General features: G+C 42.4%; 1 protein-coding gene across 2 annotated transcripts in view; it reads left to right on the top strand.

Annotated features, from left to right (window-relative positions):
• The window catches only part of INPP5A (inositol polyphosphate-5-phosphatase A), a 734,986-nt gene that overhangs the window by 648,136 nt on the left and 68,365 nt on the right, over positions 1–18,485 (top strand). For both annotated transcript variants that reach the window (XM_082269250.1, XM_082269249.1), the window contains exon 12: positions 6,630–6,703. In XM_082269250.1, the coding sequence (XP_082125376.1) occupies positions 6,630–6,703 (74 nt within the window). The remainder of the gene's footprint in view (positions 1–6,629; positions 6,704–18,485) is intronic.

Genomic DNA, 18,485 nt, shown 5'->3' on the forward strand with positions numbered 1-18,485 from the left:
GTGCAGCGTATGGGCTGAGCACTGACAGGCTGACCCCCCTCCCCCCACCCCCACCCCTTCAACCTCTGCAGCACTCATACGTCTATTTCCAAAAGGCCAACTCTGGATATGACACTGAGCACATGCACTCAACTTGTGGTCGACCATGGTGAGGCCTGTTCTGAGTGGAAACTGTCCTGTTAAACCTCTGTATGGTCTTGGCCACCTTGCTGCAGCTCAGTTTCTGGGTCTTGGCAATCTTCTTATAGCCTAGGCCATCTTCGTGTAGAGTAACCATTCTTTTTTTCAGATCCTCAGAGAGTATTTTGCTATGAGGGGCCATGTTGAGCTTCCAGTGACCAGTATGAGAGTGCGAGAGCAATAACACCAAATTTTACACACCTGCTCCCCATTCACACCTGAGACCCTGTAACACTAACAAATCACATGACACCGGGGAGGGAAAATGGCTGATTGGGCCCAATTTGGACAGTTTCACTTAGGGGTGTACTCACTTTTGTTGCCTGCAGTTTAGACATTATTGGCTGTGTGTTATTTTGAGGGGACAGCAAATTCAAATTGTTATACAAGCTGTACACTCACTACATTACATTGTAGCCAAGTGGCATTTCTTCTGTGTTGTCATATTAAAAGTCAGGATAAACTATTTACAAAAATGTGAGGGGTGCACTCACTTTTGTGAGATACTCTATGAAAAGTAGAACTAAAGACAAAAATTTGGTTTTAGTTTTCAGTTAAATGGAGAGGGATTAGTACACCTGTCAGTTTTTTTTGTGTTGACACTGCCCTCATTGGAGAGATTTAGGCCCCATTCACACTGGGGCGACGCTACTTCCCGGGGCGACCTCACTGCTTGCACCGCGACCTCGGAGTGGCCGGCACGGACTTCATAACATTGAAGTCTATGCAGGTCGCTCCGGGTCGCCCCAAAGAAGCTCCGGACCCTTTTTCTAAGTTGGTGTGACTTGTGTCGCTCCTATCAAAACGGGTCCACAGCTTATGCCAGGCGACCTACGGCGACCTGTCAGGCGACCAGGTCGCCTGACAGGTCGCCCCAGTGTAAACGGGGGCTTACTATCTATATTTTGTTCTGCTTACCAGTATCAATTTAAGTTAAAGTAAAAGAAAAATCCCAAACTTTGTATGTCCCAAGAACAGGAATAGTGGATCTATATCCAGGATTCCCTCACTAGAGGAAACTTCACTCACTTACTGTTTTGGCTATAGTGCAGGAAGTGAAGGGAAATCTCCCTAATAGGACTCAGATGGCAAACCTAAATGTTACAGGTGTTTATAACCCTTCCTTACTCTATTGAAAAAAAAAGAAAACACGTTGCCTTTAGTTTTACTTTAAAGGAGTTGTAAAGTCAGAAGGTTTTTTTTTTTTTTTTACCTTACTGCATTCTATTCATTAAGATAAAAAGCCTTCTAATTGCAGCAGCTCCCCTCAGCCCCCTTAATACTTACCTGAGGTCCCCCTCTGTCCAGCGATGTCAACGAGTGTCTCAGCTGTCTGAGATTCTCCATCCTGATTGGCAGAGACACAGCAGTGGTGCCATTGGATCCTGCTGCTTTCAATTAGCCAGCCAATCAGGGGAGAGAGAGGGCGGGCCGGGTTGGGCTCCATGTCTGAATGGACACAGGTAAGTATGACATGTTTGTTATTTTTATAGGAAAAAAAAATAGACTTTACACCCACTTTAACAACTTACCGACCACCCTATAGCAGTTTTACTGCTACAGGATGGCAGCTATACTTAGGATCATGTATGTATATATCTCACACTTCCAGGTAGGGGGCGGGAATGCTCACCACTGGTGGCTCGCTCTCACTGTGATTACACACAGCGGAAGCTAATCAGCGGGTACTGGGTACTTGACATCAGCTGAAACCCACTGGTTGTCAAGCAGAGACTCACAACTGTGATTTGCCTATGTAAACCTAGGAGATCGCTGTTCTGATGGGGGAAGTGATGGAGTTTGTGTCCCTGCAAAGCAGGGAATAAATTCCATTTCTTCCCTTAGTAAAAGCACCTCACGCAATATAGTAAAACCCTGGCTAGGCACACAGTTAACCCTTTGATCGCCCCTGATGTTAACCCCTTCCCAGCCAGTGTCATTAGTACAATGACAGTACATCATTTTAGCACTGAATAGTGTCAATGGTTCCCAAAAAATATCAAGTGTCAGAATATCCACTGCAATATCGCAGTCCTGCTAGAAGTCACTGATCACCGCCATTTCTAGTAAAAAATAAATATATCCCATAGTTTGTAGACGTTATAACTTTTGCGCAAACCAATCAATATACGCCTTTTTGGGATTTTTTTTTTACCAAAATATGTAGCAGAATACATGTTGGCCTAAATTTATGAAGACATTTTGAGTTTTTTTTATTTTTATTTTTTTTTGTATGTTTTATAGCAGAAAGTTATGAAAAAAGTTTTATAGCACAAAATATTTTTTTTTCAAAATAGTCAACCTTTCAAATCAATCAAATCAAATACCACCAAAAGAAAGTTTCCATTTGTGGGGAAAAGGGGACATCAATTTTTCATTGGGTACAGTGCCACACTGTATTGTCGGTTAAAGTAATGCAGTGCCGTATCGCAAAAAAAGGCCTGGTCATGAAGGTGGGTAAATCTTCCGGAGGTCAAGTGGGTAAGATCACTGCCAAAAGGAATGTATGTAAGATTCTTGGTACAGTGAAAGTTACCACATTCATTTTATTTTATCCTAATTTTTAAGTGGGGCATACATGCTTCTGAGAGTGTTTCAAGATAAAAATGTGTCTTAATTTGAGATAATAGCCTTGTATAGGAAATCTTGAAATAAAGGTGGAGTATGGGAGATCACCATCCTAAAGGATCCAGTGGGTTAGAAATTTCTCATTGTCCATGCTTATAAATAGAACTAATATGGCAGCATTCTAGGCATTAATGAGGCGCTTGCCTGAAATGTATTGGTTAGTAGATGGGGACCAGCAAATTGTTCTGTATATGACTGATATTAATAGTGTGGATTTAAAGATTTCAACATGGCCACTTATCCTGTGATTGGTACTGTGTTTTCTGTTCTTTTACACTTCTCTTCTCCAGTTTGCTTAGTTTTTTTGTCTATGAATCTATTGTGTTTTACAGCTCGATAATCTGTAGTTAAATACAAGCATGGAGTCAAAAAATATGTAAAACTTTTGAAACCTAAAATATGTAGTATAGAGATGTCCATCTTGCCCAGACTGGGCTCTCTAGAGATGACAGCAGCATGGTGGCCTATGTAATCATCAATGCAGGTGGCTCAGGTAGCTGCTTTTCACACAGATAATTAATGTGTACAAGTAGGTGCTAATTGCACATCTCAAAAATGATTTATGTGCTGGCAGGGTGCAAAAAAGGACAAAATGTAATTTCCTTCAGAACCTCCATCACTACAATGGTATCAGCACAGCTGTGAGATGGTATGTGATTAATGATTGTTAAGTAAATACAGAGCAGCCAGAGGGGGCTCGGTTCTGCTGACACAAATGCTTGGTGAGGAAGTGGCACTAGCGAAGTACAGCGGATGTGCTTTTCTGCTTCCTTGGAGGCATTGAGCATACATGAACATCTTTTACATGTTAGAATGCTGTATTGTAGATGTTTATAGGTCGATCTCTCTATGTACAAGCAGCCTGAACCTTGGGCTATTTCTGGCATAATAATAAACATAACGTGCAAAATACGTGAATGCATTGTGGTGTACTCTTTGTAAAGTATTGTGGCTTGTGGTTGGACTTTGTTCACCCCTAGGGATGGTATCCTGCTCATTTTAATGTCTTTTTATAATTGTACTTTTTTCATTTGCATGTTAGGGCCATCTAACATACAGTTTATAGGTGTGCAATTCTGCGTTTAAATTGGCAACGTGTCAAAAAAGATAAAATTCAGAAAAGGCTGCTAGCACAGGTTTAAGTATACTCAACTTTCAGCAAAAGAAAATTTACAGTGTGCAGCGCTAATATGCAAGAAACTTGAAACCATATATTAAAGGCTATACATACAGTATCTCACAAAAGTAGAAGAGTACACCCTTCACATTTTTGTAAATATTTTATTATATCTTTTTATGTGACAACACTAAAGAAATGACACTTTGCTACAATGTAAAGTAGTGAATGTACAGCTTGTATAACTGTAAATTAGCTGTCCCTTCAAAATAACTCAACACACAGCCATTAATGTCTAAACTGCTGGCAAAAAAGTGAGGCAAAATTGAGCCCAATTAGCTATTTTCCCTTTCTGGTGTCATGTTACTCGTTAGTGTTACAAGGACTCAGGTGTGAATTGGGTGCAGGTGTGTTAAATTTGGTGTTATTGCTCTTTTTCCCATACTGGTCACTGGAAGTTCAACATGGCACCTCATGGCAAAGAACTCTAAGGATCTGAAAAAAAGAATTGTTGCTCTACATAAAGATGGCCTAGGCTTTAAGAAGGTTGCCAAGACCCTGAAACTGAGCTGCAGCACGGTGGCCAAGACCATACAGCAATTTAACAGGACAGGTTCCAGTGAGAACAGGCCTCGCCATGGTCGACCAAAGACGTGCACATGCTCAGCATCATATCCAGAGGTTGTCTTTGGGAAATAGAGTGCTGCCAGCATTGCTGAAGGGGTGGGGGTCAGCCTGTCAGTGCTAAGCCCATATGCCGCACACTGCATCAAATTGGCCTGCATGGCTGTCATTCCAGAAGGAAGTTTTTGTAGAAAAGTGTAATTTCTTCAGTTTTGTCACATGAAAAGATATAATAAAATATTTACAAAAATGTGAGGGGTGTACTCACTTTTGTGAGATACTGTATAATAGATGCCCAAAGTGCAGTCAATCCAGTTACATTTTAAATGCTCAAAGTAATGTCCATGAGAGTGCAGGAGGTGTTTCAAAGCTCCAAAAGAAACACCCAGAAGTCCAACAGAGATAGGAGTGAGATTGGATGCTTACTATAGAAGATATAAACTCCACGCAAAAGTCTCTATTTGGATGTGCAAAAGCAAAAATGTGCAGATGTAAGTGACAATGTGAGAGTATAAATATATAAAATACAGGTGTGTGGTATATAAAAAATATAAAATGTAGTTGTAAGGCTGCAGCCTCCCAGAATATTAGTCCGGAGACTAAATATAAAATGAATGGAAGATGGGTGTTGGCGCTGCCTTAAGTAAATTAGAAATCGATGTGCAATGTAAACATATGAGGTAGTAACACAATAAAGTGACAAGTGCAAATGTTGAAATATCACAACATATAAAGTGCACACTTAAGGTGATGTTCAAATAAAGTGCTTATCAAGTAAAGTGCTATCGTCCACGTGCAAAAGTCCTCAACTGTATCAAACAGTATGGTAGAAATGCTATAAGTGCTAGTAAAAAGCCAATTAACTCTAGGATATAGAAGGTATGGAAACACAGTCCAGATTGGCACTGGTGTGCAACAAAAAGTTCAGCAGTCCGATATAGTGAAGTCTCTAGAGTCCAATGGCTATGTATAACGTGAAAGGTATAAAACAAGCCAAGGTGGAAAGAATTTTGAAAAAAAAAACAAGCCAAGGTGGATAGTCAGGTGGAAAACACACTACCGAAAAGATAAACTTAAAGGAGTGACCCCATGCTGGGCGGTGAGGTGCTAGGTGATCCCTTCTGGTAGAAAAACTCACTCACCAGAAGCACCCACCCCACACAGGGGTATAAGGCGGGTGTATAACGATCAAAGGATCCCAGTATCTCCCCTCCTCCTGGGTCGGTAGGTCCTGGAAATAGTCTCGGCGGTCCTAACTGCGGGTATCCCTAGAATGGCAGTGGGTCCTAATGTTCTCTTATGGGCCGGGGATAATCCGAGATGTCCACCAGAAAGATCTCACAGCCGTATGCCAAGGGACAACAGATAGACAGGGCACATAGCGTAATACCATCTCAACAAAATGCTTACTATAACCCAATGGCTCTCAAACAAATGGGAAGCCAAAAGCGCTTCAGGAAAAAACGCAAAATATGTTTGCGGTAGAAGATGCAAAACTGCTAACGCCTCTGGCTTCACTCCTGCTTTACTGGTACATACTGTACATCAGAAACATTCAAGATAAACACACTCATTGTGCAGTATTTCTTTAAAATATAGCTTATGAAAATGAGAAAATACATTCACATTTCATATAAAACAGACCGACATCAAAAGTCCATAAGTTGCAGCAATGATAACATCCACAATGCATTCCTTCAGCCCCGCGGCCGCTGTGCGTGATGGCGTCACGCTAGGCACCACCCAACTACGTCAAATGAATGACGAAAGGCATTAGGAGGTGCATAATGTGACATCATCACGCACAACAGCTGCTGAACAGTCTTGCCTAATTTGTGGTATAAGCACAGAGAACACATCATGCGGCGGTATTGTGGATTCTTGTTTCAAAATAGATTAATTGGGTTCTACAGCCACTTTTCTTGGAACAGTCCAAGGAAATATTTTTTGCAATCAAAGTGCAGTGACACAGGCTCTGTAAAATTTCAGCTTAAAATGTGGAAAGCGTGTTAGTACTGTAAGTATGCTGGAAATATAATATTTGATGTTTATTGATCCTATTTTTTTTTTTTTTTTGCAGCTTTTAGAATTCGACAAAGAGTTATCAGTCTTTAAAGACAGATTGTATGAACTGGACATTACATTTCCTCCCAGGTAAGAACTTATACATATTGCTAAAAACCTAGCTACTTCTGATGATACAATTGCTTCATAAATGTGTGGCTTGTAATTAATATTGCTGTGTTCAGGGTTACAGTACTGTAATGTTCCAAGTACATTACTTATTTTGCCATATGTTCTTTCTCTTGATATTGCACAGACTGTGATAGTCCCTGCAAATATATATATTTATGCACACTCAATTGCATAGAAAATACTTACATGCAAACCATCTTATTTAATTCAGCAACCTACAGTAATCAATTATTCACTTTCAATATTCTAACTGCTTCGAACTGGTGGGATGTATCTGGTTGCTGTAGGTAAGTGCGGTTAGTGCATAACAATTTTAAGTATTGTGGGTTCTCACAATCACTTTGTTGCTCAGCGTCCCAGGAAAGAGAATGCAGTGGAGCGGGCAGTCCTGTTAACATAATCCAGCATCTTCTGAGCTGCCAGCTGAGGTTCTGATTATACCTGTCCCTTGGGAGGTCCGAACAGTGCTTGTCGAGGTGGCTGCTGCTCTCGATTGTTTCCACTGATTGATTATGATAACCGTAGGCCAGAAGTACGTAAATCTCTGTTCCAGTCATTCGTTATCTACCCCTGACCAGTGGTGTTAAAGGGGTTCTTGATTTAAGGGTGAGCATGAAATTCCTTCCCTAGGAAAGTTTTTGTATGTGGGATCTATGCTCACAAAGCTGCTCCCCAATGAATTGTGGGTAATTGCTGTTTTTATTGTTCCATTAACCTGCACTTGGCGTTTGCCCCGGGGATATAAAAGCTGACGTAGAAATGTCACTATGCATTACAGTGCTGGAATCTATAACAACTCTATAGATGGTCTGTACTTGGAGATCCGTGGTGCAATTGTTTTGTAGAACAGTCAGTCTATTTTAGATCCTATGTGTTGAATACAATACTAACATTTTGGTTGAATTGCAAAAACATACAGGAAAAAAAACACACTTTTCATTTACTATAGTCTGAAGTACTGAATATAATAAATTGAGTCATTGACCCTGAAGTTTTCATAAGGAGAGTGTAGCAATGGCAACTTTTCACAGTTTTTTTTTTTTTTTTCATGAAAAGTCCTTCCCATAATTGAACTTCCAGTTCAGAGTACTGCGGCCACGACAGACTCTCATTCTGCCTATGTGATTCCTATATGTTCTACATTATGAAAAATGCAAACACTCCCACTACAGCTACAGTTAGGCTTCATAACTTCATTTTCACTTTTTAGTGATGTGCCTCATGCCACTTTCTCTGGTAAATAACTGCTGTCATGGTCAATGATGGGAATAACGGCGTTATAAGTAAACGGCGTTACTTTTTACAGTAACTAGTATTCAAACGAATTACTGCTTCTGCTGTTAGTCACGCCGTTGCCGCTACTGACAAAATGCCGGCGTTACTTACTATAATTGCAGTGGCCAGCGGTGTAATCCAATCTGCATCCAGTGAGTGAGAGAGTTGTGCATAGAAAAACAGCAGCTGGCCGAGGTTGAACTATCCTCTCCTGCCACTGTTTGTTTGGAGCTGAATCCGTTCTGAACTCACCGGAAGAAGCAGAGCCTGAAGGTGGGAACTTCAAAGTCTGACCAGAGGAGAGCTGCCAGTATGGTGAGTACGCTGACCTGTCTACCAACCCCCACTTGCCTTTCCTCCACTCAGTGTCCCCAGCCCAAACCACTTGTACAGATGTGGTGCAAGCAGGGGAGGGAGACCCAGGAGGGAGAGGGGAGAAGACATCTGTCCCTGGAGCTATGAAACCGAAGGGCTCCTTCTGATGCAGGATGTGTGAGGAATAGGATGCATAGTTCCCTTGTGTTTTTATACTTTGCCAGGCACTGTGATCATATGGGTTATGCTTGTATATTTATTTATCCTTTGCTGATTGTTGCCATGCTCTTCCTCCCCTGACCAGAGGTCTGCTTTCCATCATGCTGACTTATTGGGGAGGGAGAATAGATAGGAGGCAGCCATCTCCACCTTCGGAGCCGGTTTCCCCTGGTAGACAACCACAACTGATGATGATTGGCTTAGGGTGCATTTCCATTGTTTGCCAACCAACCAGAGGCAGAGTAGTGCAACATTAAAATAGTGTAGATTAGTGTACAATGTTTTAAAATAATATTTGATTCTATTTAGTGTACATTTCATTCATATTTAATATTGGGGGCATCCAAGTATATTTTTAATTATGTAACTCAGTTACTTTTTGTGAGAAGTAACGATAACTAATTACTTTTTTTAAGTTACATGCCCAACACAGACTTGGTCAATATGCGCCAGTCATTATCCTCTCCGATATTATGCAGCTCTCATAATATTCTAGTATCTTAACTATACATAAAGCAGAACTCCAGCCAAAAATAAGGTATTAACTACACATTAAAAGAAAAAATAACAAAATCCGCTTTTGCTGCAATATTCACTTCCTATCAGAGATTTCTCCTGCAGTACATTTTTCCTCTGCCACTAGATGGCCAGAGTCATTCAACCCACTTCCTCTGAGCCTAGGCTATCCTGGCCCTGCCCCCAGCTTATTACTGGACAGTGAGAAGCACCACAGTGATGAACTCCTCTTTCTGTCACTCTGGTTTCTCCTCCATTCAGAATGCTTCTTTTCAACACATGAACTAGTTGGCTTCTTGCACTGTTTCTTCCTCTCACACTCCAGCCCCGTTGTTAAAGTAATTGCAGATGACTGATACCAGGTCACTTTCAGCTACTTAAAATGCTTGTTTTAACAACTTGCCGCCAAATCACGTACCTGTACTTCATTGGCTTCAAGTAGTTGTACCAGAGTGATGCCTCCTGCAGGCATCACCCTGATACCGTTTTCTTTAGAGCCAACAGTTGGCATGCTAGTAATAGCATCTGATGCGGCTAACCAGCCACTTGGCTGTTATTAGAAGCAGCGGGTTGGGGCATCCCCCCCTTTCCGCCACTCACCCAGGCTCTCCCGGCCCACCGGAAGTGAACTAGGCGGCATGTCTTCCAGCTGGCCAGGGACCTGGGCTTTGATTGGGTCTCAGATGTAGTAACAGTCACTTCTGGTCTACTCTGGAGCCAACGGCACCAGTTTTCAAAAATCAAAAGTATTCAAAAATGCAGATCTTGGCGTTTTGAATGCTTTCAAGTGCAGAGGAGGGGTTTGGGGTCTTATAGACCCCAGATCCCTCCATAAAGGGTACCTGTCACTTCCTATTACTGTCACAAGGGATGTTTGTTGGTAGGACATTTATATTGCTCTGACATATACAATATCTCTCTTTTTGTACATTTTATTATATCTTTTCATCAGTGGTGGCCCGTCCATTAGGGGTGCAGGGGCGCCGCCCCTCCCTAATCCTCCATGCGTCCAGCCCCCAAATCTACATGCAGGGTGCTGAATGCCTGGATTCCAATAAGGGATTTTCTTTTTTTTGGAAGCACATGATTAGAGCCAGAGGCTCTAAAAGGCCTGAGCCCACCCAGTTGTGTGACAATAGCGAATGAATATTCGCTATTGCCACACTGATTCTCCTCTCGGCCAATCAGGAAGTGGTCCTGAGGCAGATTCAGTCTGGCGGTGTTATCGCTCTCGCTCTTATACTAGTCACTGAAAGTTCAACATGGCACCTCATGGCAAAGAACTCTGAGGATCTGAAAAAAATTTTTTTTTGCTCTACATAAAGATGGCCTAGGCTATAAGAGGATTGCCAAGACCCTGAAACTGAGCTGCAGAATGGTGGCCAAGACCATACAGCTGTTTACCAGGACAGGTTCCACTCAGAACAGGGCTTTCCATGGTGAACCTAAGAAGTTGAGTGCACATGCTCAGCATCATATCCTCAGGTTGTCTTTGGGAAATAGATTTAGAAGTGCTGCCAGCATTGCTGCAGAGGTTGAAGGGGTGGGGGGTCAGCCTGTCAGTGCTCAGACCATACGCCGCACACTGCATCAAATTTTTCTGCATGGCTGTCGTCCCAGAAGGAGGCCTCTTCTAAAGATGATGCACAAGAAAGCCCGCAATCAGTTTGCTGGAGACAAGCAGACGAAGAACGGGGATTACTGAAACCATGTCGTGTGGCCTGATGGGACCAAGATAAACTTATTCGGTTCATATGTGGCAACCAGGTGAGGAGTACAAAAACAAGTGTGTCTTGCCTACAGTCCCAGCATTGGTGGTGGGAGTGTCATGGTCTGGGGCTGCATAAGTGCTGCTGGCACTGGGGAGCTACAGTTCATTGAGGGAACCATGAATGCCAACATGTACTGTGACATACTGAAGCAGAGCATGATCCCCTCCCTTTTGGAGACTGGGCCCAACGCAGTATTCGAACATAACAACCCCTAACACACCTTCAAGATGACCACTGCCTTGCTAAAGAAGCTGAGGGTAAAGGTGATGGACTGGTCAAGCATGTCTCCAGACTTAAGCCCTATTGAGCATCTGCTGGGCATCCTCAAGCGGAAGGTGGAGGAGCGCATGGTCTCTAACATCCACCAGCTCTGTGATGTCATCATGGAGGAGTGGAAGAGGACTCCAGTGGCAACCTGTGAAGTTCTGACTAACTCCATGCCCAAGAGGGTTAAGGCAGTGCTGTAAAATAATGGTGATCACACAAAAGATTGGCACTTTGGGCCCAATTTGGACATTTCCACATAGGGATGTACTCCCTTTTGTTACCAACCATTTAGACATTAATGGCTGTGTGTTGAGTTATTTTGAGGGGACAGCAAATTTACACCGTTATACAAGCTGTACACTCACTACTTTACATTGTAGCAAAGTGTCATTACTTCAGTGTTGTCACATGAAAAGGTTTAATAAAATATTTACAAAAGTGTGAGGGTGTACTTACTTTTGCTTGTGCAAAAAAGTGTGTTTGTATGTGTGTGTGTGTGTGTGTGTGTGTGTGTGTGTGTGTGTGTGTGTGTGTGTGTGTGTGTATATATATATATATATATATATATATATATATATATATATATATATATAATTTTTTTTTTTTTTGTGCGCGCAAGGTGCAATGCCTTGTTGACAGTTGCATTTCGCTGTTTGAGAAGATTGTTTACCTGCTGCTTTTGCGTTAAGTGTGCCATTCAGGCAGAACATTTAGTGTAGGTTACATTAAAGTGAAAAGATCCCAGGCCCAAGCTACGTGTAGCCTGCCATTGCCAAAATACTATCTGTGCGTACTATGGTTTTATATTTTGCAGTCTGTTACAAAAAGAAAAAACATTGTGTACTTAAAACCTATATTTTGCCATAGGCAACAGATTGTCTAGAAGTAACCTTATAACCCTATGTGATTTTTAAAGATAATGGCAATTTCAACATAGTTTCTATATTCTTACTACTTTTAGAACAAATCAGTGTGTCCCATTGGTGAACAACTGGTTTAATATTTAAGTCTGTACGTTTGCTCTCCTTGCTATGTGTGCTTTAGAAATCTTGTCTCCTTGAGTGCCGTAGATGATTTTCACATCCAAATGTCAGCTTTGTTTGACAAGTTGTAGAGGTCAAGGTCTGTATTGACTCTGGCTCTTTTGTGATTCCTAAATGACGATTCACTATACTTAACACTCAGCGTGACGGTGTGTTTTTCTGATTACAGCAAATAAAAAAGGATATGCCATTACCGGAGACATGATCTTCATGAGGAACACATACCTAAAGTTGAATAAGCTATTTACTCTCTACATCACATATTTTACCGCTTCCATACAGAGCAGTTAGACCCCCTTCCTGCCCAGACCAATTTTCAGCTTTCAGCACTCTCACACTTTGAATGACAATTGCTCAGTCATGCTACACTGTAACCAAACAAAATTTTTATCATTTTTTTCACACAAATAGAGCTTTCTTTTGGTGGTATTTGATCACAACTGGGGTTTTTTTTTTCCGTGATATAAGCAAAAAAAGAGCAAAAATTTTGCAAAAAAAACTTTTTTTTTAGTTTCTATTATAAAATTTGGCAAAAAATTAATTTTTCTTCATACATTTGGGCCAAAATTTATACTGCTACATATCTCTGGTAAAATTAACCCAAATTAGTGTATATTATTTAGTCTGTGTGAAAGTTATTGAGTCTAGAAGCTATGGTACCAATTACTGAAAATTGATCACACCAGATGTACTGATGGCCTATCTCCTTTCTTGAGGCCCTGAAATGTCAGGACAGTACAAATACCCCCCAAATGACCCTTTTTTGTAAAGTAGACAGTCCAAGGTATTTAGTAAGAGGCATGGTGAGTTTTTTGAAGTTATAATTTTTTCCCACAATTCTTGGGAAAATGAAGAAAACATTTTTTTTTCTTTTTTTTTTCCCAAAACGTTGTCAATTTATAAGCTATTTCTAACACATAGCATGTACACAGCAAAAATGACACCCCAAAATTCATTCTGCTACTCCTTCTGAGTATGGTGATACCACATGTGTGAGACTTTTACACAGCCTGGCCACAAAAAGAGACTCCACGTCCAAGTAGCACCTTCAGGCGTTCTAGGAGCATAAATACACATAAAACTTTCTTACTACCTATCACACTTTTCAAGGCCCTAGAGCACCAATACAATGGAAAAGTCCACAAAATGACCCCATTTTGGAAAGCAAACACTCCAACGTATATTCTATGAGGCATTATGGGTCCTTTGAACATGTCATTTTTTTCCACAAGTTTTTGGAAAATGTGGGAAAAAAATAAAAACTTTTTTTTTTACACAAAGTTGTAAATTTATAGAATATTCCTAACACATAGCATGTACATAGCAAAAATGACACCCCAAAATACATTCTGCCACTCCTCCTGAGTATGGCAATACCACATGTGTGAGACTTTTTTACAGCCTAGCCATATAGAGGGGCCTAAACATCCAAGGAGCATCATCATGCATCCTAGCCACTTGCCTAGGCCTATTTTTGACATTTGGTGTTTACAAGCTAAAATCAGTTGTTTTTGCTAGAAAACTACTTAGAACCCCAAAACATTATATATTTTTTTTAGCAGAGACCCTAGAGAATAAAATGGAGATTATTGCAATATTTTTTATCACACCGTATTTGCGCAGCGGTCTTCCAAACGCAATTTTTTGAGAAAAAAATCACTTTTTTTAATTAAAAAATAAGAAAACAGTAAAGTTAGCCCAATTGTTTTCCATAATGTGAAAGATAATGTTACGCCGAGTAAATAGATACCCAACATGTCATGCTTCAAAATTGCGCACGCTCACAGAATGGTGACAAACTTTGGTACTTAAAAATCCCCATAGGCGACATTTTAAAAATTTCTACAGGTTGCTATCTTAGAGTTACAGAGGAGGTCTAGGGCTCAAATTATTGCTCTTGCTCTAACGATCGCGACGATACCTCACATGTGTAGTTTGAACACTGTTTACATATGTGGGCGGGGTTTCCGTATGCGTTCGCTTCTGCGCGCGAGCTCGCGGGGACAGGGCGCTTTAATTTTTTTTTTTTTTACTATTTATTTTATTTATTATTTTTTATTTTTACACTGTTTTTTAAAAAAAAAAAAAATTGATCATTTTTATTTCTATTACAAGAAATGTAAACATTACTTGTAATAGAAAAAGGCACGACAGGACCTCTTTTTTGTGAGATCTGGCTTCAAAAAGTCCTCAGATCTCACAAGTACACTAAAAGATAGAAAAAATAAAAAAAAAAAAATTAAAAAAAAATTAAATAAAATGAAAAAAAAAAAGGGACCTTTAAACTGGTTGCTAGGCAATGACGTTTGCCGTAGCTCCGGTCCTCCAAGACCATAGAGTCAAGTGAGGGCAAGCTTGCCCTCACTCGACATCCTGTCTGTGAGGATCTGGGACCGGATCGTTTTCCCCGCTGCCGGCGGGTCCGGTAAACGGGGAAAAGGACCAGAATGCAGCGGGAGGGGGGGGGGCACCTCTTCCGCCACCCCGGAAGGGTGATCCCGCGGCGTATCCGCCGCTGGGACCACCCTTATCGGAAAGCCAACCGTCCACCGTTTAAAAAAATACCAGGGTTGTGGCAGCTATCTGCTGCCATAACACCGGTATTTAGGTTTAAACGGACGACGTATATAAACCTTTTTGGACTTGGACATGGTGGCTGTATGAAGGGTGACAGGTACTCGGGTACTTTGCTGGGCAGGTGACAGGTACTCTGGTACTGATGAGCAAGTGGCAGGTACTCGAGTACTCCGATAGGCAGGTGACAGGTACTCGGGTACTCTTATGGGCAGGTGATAGGTACTGATGAGTAGTACTGATACTGATAGGTGATACTGATACTGTACTGATGATGGGTACGGATGATCAGTACTGATACGAATAGGTGATAGGTACTGATGGGTACTGATGAGTACTGATGAGTAGTGATGGGTAATGATGAGCAGGTGGCAAGTACTCGGGTACTTCAGGTGTCAGGTACTCTGATGAGCAGGTGGAAGGTACTCGGGTACTCTGTTGGGTAGGTGACAGGTACTTGGGTACTCTGATGGGTAGGTGACAGGTACTCGGGTACTCCGATGACGGGTACTCAAAGTACCAGAGTACCTGTCGTCAGAGTACCCGAGTACCTGTCATCAGAGTACCCGAGTACCTGTCATCAGAGTACCCGAGTACCTGTCATCAGAGTACCCGAGTACCTGTCATCAGAGTACCCGAGTTCCCGTCATCAGAGTATCCGAGTACCCGTCATCAGAGTATCCGAGTACCCGTCATCAGCGTACCCGAGTACCTGTCATCAGCGTACCCGAGTACCTGTCATCAGAGTACCCGAGTACCCATCATCAGAGTACCCGAGTACCTGTCACCAGCCCATCAGAGTACCTGTCATCAGAGTACCCGAGTACCTGTCATCAGAGTACCCGAGTACCTGTCATCAGAGTACCCGAGTACCTGTCATCAGAGTACCCGAGTACCTGTCATCAGAGTACCCGAGTTCCCGTCATCAGAGTATCCGAGTACCCGTCATCAGAGTACCCGAGTACCCGTCATCAGCGTACCCGAGTACCTGTCATCAGCGTACCCGAGTACCTGTCATCAGAGTACCCGAGTACCCATCATCAGAGTACCCGAGTACCTGTCACCAGCCCATCAGAGTACCTGTCATCAGAGTACCCGAGTACCTGTCATCAGTGTACCCGAGTACCTGTCATCAGTGTACCCGAGTACCTGTCATCAGAGTACCCGAGTACCTGTCATCAGAGTACCCGAGTACCTGTCATCAGAGTACCCGAGTACCTGTCATCAGAGTACCCGAGTACCTGTCATCAGAGTACCCGAGTACCCGAGTACCTGTCATCAGAGTACCTGATGGGCTGATGACAGGTACTCGGGTACTTTGATGGGCTAGTGACAGGTGCTCTTTATTGGGGGGGGGCAATCAGTGTGTTTGGGGTGCACTGTAGTTGGTAACTAGCTGTTACCACAATCTCCTCCTCACACAGGATCAGTGTGTGAGGAGGAGAACACGGTGACAGCTAGTTACCGTGTTCTCTGATGACATTTGTGACCGGCTGTGATTGGACACAGCCGGTCACGTGGTAAAGAGCCAATTTCATTGGCTCTTTACCTAGATCGGGGATCGACTCTGTCCGAGGGACGAGCCTCGTCCCCGATCGCCGCGCTGCGCGCCCCCGAGGGCGCGCATTAAGGAAGGAACGAGCGGCTCGCGCTGGAGCCGCTCATGTGATCGGCTGTGATTGACACAGCCGATCACGTGGTAAACAGCCAATTTTCATTTCATTGGCTGTTTACCTTGATCGGGGTTGGGCTCAGTCCGAGGGACGAGCCTCACCCCCGATCGCCGCGCTGCGCGCCCCCGGGGGCGCGCAGTAGCGGGGAGATCCGGGCGCCGTCATATGACGTCCGCCCGGATCGAGAAAGGATTTGTGCCGACGTCATTTGACATGACGCGGTACGGAAGGGGTTAAAACCATATTTAATACTTGCCTTGTAAAGCTAACATCTTATTATTCGGATCAATGTATAACTTTTAGCCCAGCAGCACCCCACCCAGACTAAAATAACAATTGAAGTTGGACAATTAATGGTTAGGTTATGCATTCCATATTGTATATATTTCATTTAAGGTGGATACTGTTTAAAATAATTACCAAGCTTTATTTTTTTTTTTTATCTCATTGAAGTTTTTTAGATTACATGTGCAGTGACACCTATAGATTACATCAGGGCTTTTTTTCCTCAGAGAATAGGTGCAGGAACTCCCCCTTTCCAAGTCAAACTTTGTCTCTACCCCCTACCCAACTCTGAACACCTTTCATTGCTTCTACTCCCTATCCATCTCCTAGGACCGCCCCTTTTAGAGAATTCAGAAGCATGTGACATTCGTAACTTGTATAAAATTTGTCAATAATAAGAAAATCAGTTTAATCCCCTGCAGCCAGCAACAATAGTTATCTGGGAAAAAAATACCCCCCCCCCGATACAATAGTTCCCGGTAACAAAATACTCCCCAGCAACAATAGTTCCCTGGTAACAAAATACCCCCAGCAACAATAGTTCCCCGGTAAAAAAATACCTCCCCGGTAACAAAATACCCTCCAGCAACAATAGTTCTCCGGTAACAAAATATCTCCCCAAAGCCAGCATCAATAGACTCCCTACCCCCCCCCCCCAAGCACCAGCAACAATAGACCACCTACAACAAAATAATCCCCCCCAGCAAAAATAGACCCCTGGCAACAACAGATCTCCCCATAGCCAGCATTAATAGACCCTCCGGCAGTCAGTAACAATAGACCCCTCCCTTAACAGAACTCTCCCAGCAATATAAGACCCACCCCCAGTAACAATAGATCCCCCTGCCAGCAACAACAGATCCCCCTGCAAAAATTGATCCCCTCCAGTGACAATAGATCGCCCCAGCAGCCAGCATCAACAGGCCCTGCAGTACACCCCAGCGACATACATTCAGTGCTGCAACTGCGTACCCCCATGTTCCCGCTAAAAAAACAATAGGCAGGCAGCTTAAATATTGTAAATAATGCATAACAATCCATACACCAGTCCAGACTATAATTGCAATTGAAATTAGTTAGGAACTACAAGTCCTAAACAAAAATACCTTATTCACAAAACTGTAGGTTTGGGGTTCACCGTCTAACAAAAGGCTCTTTTCAGCATACAGAATGCTGCTAAACCAAACTGTTTGGATGCATACAGTACCTTTTTAAAATTTAAGCAACATGTCTTGGTTTCTCCTTCGGCAAGGTTTATTGGCATCATCATTGCTGCCACAATGATATTAAAGCAACATTTGTCCGTGTTTTACAGAAACTTCCACTGTATATGAACCGTTCAGCTTATGAACATCATATCAGTACATATTTAGTGAACAAAAACTCTGCTCCAGTCTGTCCTCTGAGTCCCAGTTACTCACCATTGGGCGCTGCCATATTGCCTTTTGTACAGCATAGAGAAGGTGGAGCCAAACTGTCAGAGCCTGTTGATCCTGTGACAGTCACTGCTTTTAGCATTTTCTTGTCATGTCCTGAGGATAGTTATTAGAGATGGAAAGGTCAGTTTATATATTTTGTTCAAAGCTGACAACTTTGTGTACATTTTTTTTGAATTAGTAAAATGCACTGGTTAGGCTGCTGAAGGAATGGAATGTAATGGTACCACTATGTTCACATGCATACAGAAATGGAAAAGTTCACTATAAAGATAATGCATAGTAGTAAGGGACGCATGGAGGTTCCCATGGCTGAGCTCCTGTTACAAAAAAGCTATGTTTCCATGGCGCCTTTGCCTTCAATA

The sequence above is a fragment of the Pelophylax lessonae genome, assembly GCF_965119305.1.
Source record: "Pelophylax lessonae genome assembly, chromosome: 9".
NCBI classification, from domain to species: Eukaryota; Metazoa; Chordata; class Amphibia; order Anura; family Ranidae; genus Pelophylax; species Pelophylax lessonae.